We start from the raw sequence: 6,493 nt of genomic DNA on the forward strand, positions 1-6,493 counted from the left end.
GTAGTGAAGGGTTTGTGACGATCTGAGGTGGGTTCTAGCGTCAAATCGATATCAAATCAAGAAAATTATATGGAAATCTTATTTATTTCATCTACCAAATCAAATGCCCCTAATCGATATCAGATCAAGAAAATTATATGAGAATCTTATTTATCTCATCCACCAAATCAAACGCCTGAGTGTATAACATGACATTTTCACAAAACAAAATAAACAAAAATAAAATTGTTAATCTAGGGGCATTTATGATAATAGACAGAAATATTTGAAAAATCCAAAAATAGTAAATAAACTCATTACTCTCCCTCTTTCCTTTATTCCCACTCCCACCGCTGCCCCTGTCAGAAATCAATCACTCTCCGGTGAGCTTCCTCAAATTCCTCCGATTGTCCGCACGAGCTGGTCAAAATCACTGTTATACCCTTCAAAAACGCGCTTATTTCCAATCGTGCCCTTGCCGGAGCTGGGTACACGTACGCGCATTGTGTATCTACGTTCAATAATGCGCGGATGGCTCAGTTCAGGCAATCCGGCGGCAATGGCTCGCGAAACGGCGTCGTCACGGATCACTTACCGCTCAGTGTCCGCGGCGGCTCCAGGCAGTTCCACCACCGGCGATCGAAGGCACCGCCGCCGTATAAGATCTCTATCGGATTCTGCGTTCTGATACTCGCTCTCATTCTGGCGATCTCCGCTTTTTTCTACTTCGTACTGCAGAGTAAAGGTCTGTGAGTAATCGACTTCATTGTGTTGAGGGTTTATGGATTTGGTTTTGGAGTTCGTTTAATCTCTCATTTTTTTGTGAGCTAATCTAGTTGAAAGTTTTGGCGATTGACTAATTGTTTAGGGATAGTGAATTGGGGCTCGGATTTTAGTGATGAGTATTTGTGTTGAGTGTTTGATTGCTGATATTAATGTGGTTTTCGAACTGAGATAATGTTTTTTTAGTGGTGAAATTTGTGCATGGAAGTAAATTTAGTTTCTTTGGATTAAAGAAACCTAGCAGGGAGAGTTGCAAGTGATTTTGAAGTGGATTCCCATATTTGTGTTATTGAAGTCTAAATATGTCAACTTTGATCAACATTAGAGGATTCGTAAAACCTCCATTTTTTTGTCAGATCTGCAGAACCTCCCATTCAAAGGTGCTATGAGATTCAACAGAGTTTAAGATATAAGTCGAATTAATCTTGCCAAATCCATGCCCTCAATCATAAATATCCTAGGGATGTAGATGTTGACTCAGGCCTCGTTTATGTGGTGAATAAGGGTGGATTTGAAATTGAACATTCGTTTCAACATTCAATCAAAATTTAAATATCCACCAAATTACAAATTCCCAACTGTATGTGCTGATATGTTTGTTAATCAGATCTTTTTGGACTTCCTGGTACTTGAATAGTTTCATCCAACTACATCTAGCTGTATAAATGGATGCACCCTGAAATCACATGTTAAACTAATTAAATCTGAATTTGGTTCAACTTGAGGTCACAAATGCTGCTATCTAGCTCAACTTGCTAGCCAAGAGCTTTAGATTTGCAACTCACTCATTCTTTCTGTGTTAGGAGTGGAAAGCAATAGACACCAGACTGAAGATGAAGACATGAGCAATGATACAGATTTTCTCATGGATGTGACACGAATACAAAGACCCAGGGAGCTTAAGTTTGGCCATGGATCTGTTACTCATGGTCGGGATTCACGGTACTGGGACAGGGATGATAGAAGAAGAGATGAAGACTATACTGAGGAGGAACAGGAGCGAGCCCAGGATGGCTCTGTGGATAAGGTTCACATTACAGTTAAAAAGAGAGACAAAGTATCTTCTGATGACCGGTCCCATGCTAGCTCGGATCACCATAAGAATGGTTTATACAATGAGGCTGGGCGCAATGAATTGAAAATGTACGAGGCTGAATATGAGGCTTCTTTAAAGAGCAATGAGAAGTCCACAGATTCAGATGATCATAGAAACCAGCACTCACAGGATACTGATGGGAGGGAACATAGAGCACTAGATGAGGTGGATGAATATGATGATGGTATTGACTTACAGGACGATCAAATGGAAGAAAGTGATGATACTGGTAATGATTACATGGACCACTCTAGTGCCACTATACTCCATAGCAGCAATAGGGAGGCCTCTCTTGTGCATGACACTAGAAAAAGTAAGCAGCATACCGATGAGGAGGTTGATGAAGCTTCTGCTGATTTAGATGGGAAGGAGTCTCTTTCAGACTCCCAGCAAGTTAAAGTTAACCTGATTTCTGAGAGGGCCAGTTCTGCGGAAGGTCAGCCTGTTAAGAGGCTTGTTCCTGAAAAGCGCTCGGGTTCAAAAAAGAAGTCGAAGCGTCGAAAATTTTCCGGTAATTTATCTAATTATTAATTACTTTTTCTTGAAAGTCCTATTACTCCAGTGATTGACAAGCTTTCCATTACAAGAATGAGACAATGAACTATTCTGCTACTTAGTTTGACAAATGACAATGAACATCTATATTTCCTACTGATATCAATTAATACTTTTTTAATCAAGGTTGCTAGCTATATGGCAAGTCTGGTTGTTATTCAATTCTTTGAGTTGCATTGTGGAGTTTAGTTGATCGCTTCAGCTCAAAGGAGCTTGTGTTATCTATATGCTGATACAACAGAGGGGGGTGACTATATAAAATTATTATGTTGTAAAGTAAATAAAGTATCTTGCATCTTTTATAGTAATACTCGTTTTAAAACCTTTCACATAGTATTTGCTCAGTTGTGCCTAAGAAGGGCCCATTTGCAAAATGCTCAATTTTCCTTTTTAATTTTGAAAAACTAAAAGGGAGAAAAAAAAACCTTTTAAAACAAATGGAAGTCATGGTAATATATCTGAGAATAAATTTAATTCATTTTTCCTATTTCACCATGTGTCTGTTCCTTGTCTGCAATTCTGGATTGAATGCTGATACTATGCAATTTTAGGTTCTTGTGAGATGAAATTTCTGAATGCATCTGCATTAATTGTGGAGCCTATAGAAAGTCGAAAATTTGCAAGATTTTCCTTGCAATATACAGAAATGGAAGAGAAGCCCACTGACGATAAAAATTGGCAACCTAGATTTGCTGGACATCAGAGTCTCCAAGAAAGGGAAGCATCTTTTATTGCCCGTGATCAGAAGATTAACTGTGGCTTTGTGAAAGGTCCTAAAGGGTCCTCAAGTACAGGTTTTGACTTAGCTGAAGATGATGCAAAATACATTAGCAGTTGCCACATTGCTGTCATGTCTTGCATTTTTGGTAATTCTGATCGCTTGAGATCACCAATTGGCAATGCCGTAAGATTCCATGGACCCTTTTTCTGCCTTTTAGCTGTAGTTAACCTCATTCCTGTCATGCATACCTAATAAAATCAAGTGGATACTTAGGTTTATTAGAAGTATAGGAGATTGTAAGTTGTAACTGGTACTGCAATTTATAATAAAATAAAAGAACAATGTGAAAATGGGGTTGGATTAAATTTAATATTAATCTATATAATAATATAACTAAGTTTTTTTTTTAAACTCAAGGTCTTGTAACTCTTGTCACAATAATTGAAAGACAATTCTCCCTTACACTTGAGGCTAATCAAGATCAACACGAAATAAGTGAGCCTTATTCATCTGTTTGGAATTCTTCTGTATCTGGTTCTTGTCTCATTGAAGCTGACAATATTCACTTTTGTATACCTTACATAACTGTCTGACTCAAACTCAATGACTTTCTTGAAAGGTAGAGAGCTATATGCTGGGGTTTGAGGTCATGAGGGGATTACTGATTTCAGTTTGAACTCACATGTCATCTATCTTGAGAAGTGGTAGTGACTAATGTTGGAACTGAAACTGGATTGATTAGGTTACTACTTAAAAAGATCTCATAACTATTCTACGAAAAGATGCACTAACTTCTTTTACAAATCAGGTCTCTCGTATGTCAAGGAAAAATGTATGCTTCGTCATGTTTGTTGATGAAGTGACTTTACAAACTCTTTCATCGGAAGGTCAAATGCCTGATACTATGGGCTTTGTTGGGTTGTGGAAGATTGTGGTGGTAAAGAATCTTCCTTACACAGATATGAGAAGAGTAGGGAAGATACCAAAATTTTTGCCACACCGACTTTTTTCTTCAGCCAGGTACAAAGAATAAGCTAGAACACCTTCAAGATGGATTGCATCCTTATTCTTATTTTTCTTGCATTATATTTGTAGTTTTTTTGCTAATATTTTAGAACATTTCTTTGACTGTACTGTAGTGTCTTATTTTCAATTTGTCGCATCAATACAATTGTGTCTGGGGCCTGGATGAGCTTTGGAGTTTTTATACTGGAAATTTTAGCCCAGCACATAAATGGTGAATAATGTGAAACGTGTATTTTGGATATACACTGTCGCTTGTGTGAATGGAATTAACAGAGCACTCTTTAAAACACTATTTTCTCATTGATGATCTGAATCCCCAGTGAAATTTATTGTCATATAGTTCCATTCCTCATTTTTTTTTCTGAAAGATTCTGATATAGTCCTAAAAGTTGGCCCCTTCAGAAATGCACGGAACTTAGGAAAATGATTTTGTAGGACTTCAGCTGGGACTCATCTCATAATAGTATTATACACTATTGTACGAACTGTATGCTAGTCATATACCAGTATCTGGTGTTATTGAGTTCAACAGAGAGCACTTTTTCAGTTTGCCTTTCTTTCGCCATGCCTCTTATATATGAATGACTTACAACGTATTTCTCAGCACCTTTTTATCAACATCTCCATCTACATATCATTTTAGGTACTCAATTTGGTTGGACAGCAAACTTCGTCTTCAACTTGATCCCATGCTTATTTTGGAATATTTCTTGTGGAGAAAAGGTCACGAATATGCTATTTCGAATCACTATGATCGCCATTGTTTGTGGGAAGAGGTGGCCCAAAATAAGAAGCTCAACAAGTATAACCATAGCGTTATAGATGAACAGTTTGCATTCTATCAAGCAGATGGGATGAGAAGATTCAATGCATCAGATCCTGGCAAGCTTCTGCCAAGCAGTATGATTTTGACAGTTTCATCTTTACAAAATCCTTTCCTTCCGGTTGTTATGTTCTTTCCCATATATGACACATTGATCGTATCGCAGATGTACCTGAAGGTTCTTTCATTGTTAGGGCTCACACACCAATGTCAAACTTGTTTTCCTGCCTTTGGTTTAACGAGGTTGAACGGTTTACTCCTCGTGACCAACTGAGTTTCGCCTATACATATCATAAACTGAGAAGGACTAATCCAGAGAAACCCTTTTATCTCAACATGTTCAAGGTATCATTGTAGTTCAACCCTGAATGAGATATCCTTACAAGCATCTCAATTCATGGTGTTTTTTATTGTTGAACTCACATTATCTGCATTTCAGGACTGCGAGAGGCGAAAGATTGCTAAACTGTACCATCACAGATCCGAGGAGAAGAGGAACACCCCCAGCACGAGACAGGGTAGTTGACCATTGTGCCTCTAGGCATCACAGGGTAACAGGTTCATTCTTTTGATCTATGTGTCAATGTGGAGTGGTGGATACGATCTCGTGCGGTGTATATTTGCAACTTTTGCTACGTTGAATGTTGAAGGCGCATTGCTTCCACTGACACAATACGATACGAGCAAGGCAAAGGTTAGTTTTTGCTGGCTCTTCAAACTTGCTTGAAAGATAAAACTACATAAAACATAGACATCATGTTCTAGAGCCTCAGTTCGAGTCCATTGATGAGATATATTGATTGTATAATGCCCAAAAATTTAGCACCCGACCAATATCTTTTGTAACCATATTCATTATGATAGCACTTTTTACAGTTTCTACACCATGTATTCTTCTCATCATTAACTTGATAAAATTTTGGTGGTTATTCGAAGATTATCTTTTGCTTGCAGAATGTATATTGTATTTTTTTCCCCTCAAAGGAAGATCAATAATGGTTTTACATTTTTCCTTTGTGGTGATTCGCTTCCCAACCAAATGGTTGGAGGAGAAGCGTCTTACCCACTTAGTTGTGTTTCGTCATTTGAATACGTACGGTTGTTGTCGTTACACTTTGAGATTTTAGTTTTGCTTCATATGTACGTTTATTTTTATACTGTTAGAATATGAAGGAGTGCAATGACCACCTCTTCTTTAGGAGTTTTATTAATTTATGACCTATTAATTTGAGATTTGAAGAAAAATACCATCAACCATAGGTTGACGAAAACACACTTTTTATGCTAAGTCTTACTAAATTTTTAGTTTATAAATGAATTATTATGTGGAGTGTGGACTATCCGTCCCAATATATTAAAAAGTTCTTAAAATATAATCAATAATCAAAGAGGCACTCTCTCGTGCTACCGGTTGCACCGTGCAGTTGGTTTCTGAATGACACTACTTCAACATAGAAATTACTAGTGTCATTCAAAAATGTTCAAGTGTTATTTTCCAAATGAAGTAGTG

The 6,493-nt window shown here is 37.5% G+C and overlaps 1 protein-coding gene across 1 annotated transcript; it reads left to right on the forward strand.

Moving 5' to 3' along the window:
• Nucleotides 1–303: 303 nt before the first annotated feature.
• On the forward strand, nucleotides 304–5,989 carry LOC131010061 (uncharacterized). Its single transcript, XM_057937455.1, has 7 exons — nucleotides 304–724; nucleotides 1,566–2,369; nucleotides 2,965–3,317; nucleotides 3,943–4,154; nucleotides 4,804–5,060; nucleotides 5,150–5,328; nucleotides 5,423–5,989. The coding sequence occupies exons 1-7, from the start codon at nucleotides 511–513 to the stop codon at nucleotides 5,507–5,509; spliced, it is 2,106 nt and encodes a 701-aa protein (XP_057793438.1). The 5' UTR covers nucleotides 304–510; the 3' UTR covers nucleotides 5,510–5,989.
• Nucleotides 5,990–6,493: the final 504 nt, after the last annotated feature.

Source organism: Salvia miltiorrhiza, chromosome 2, assembly GCF_028751815.1.
Source record: "Salvia miltiorrhiza cultivar Shanhuang (shh) chromosome 2, IMPLAD_Smil_shh, whole genome shotgun sequence".
NCBI classification, from domain to species: Eukaryota; Viridiplantae; Streptophyta; class Magnoliopsida; order Lamiales; family Lamiaceae; genus Salvia; species Salvia miltiorrhiza.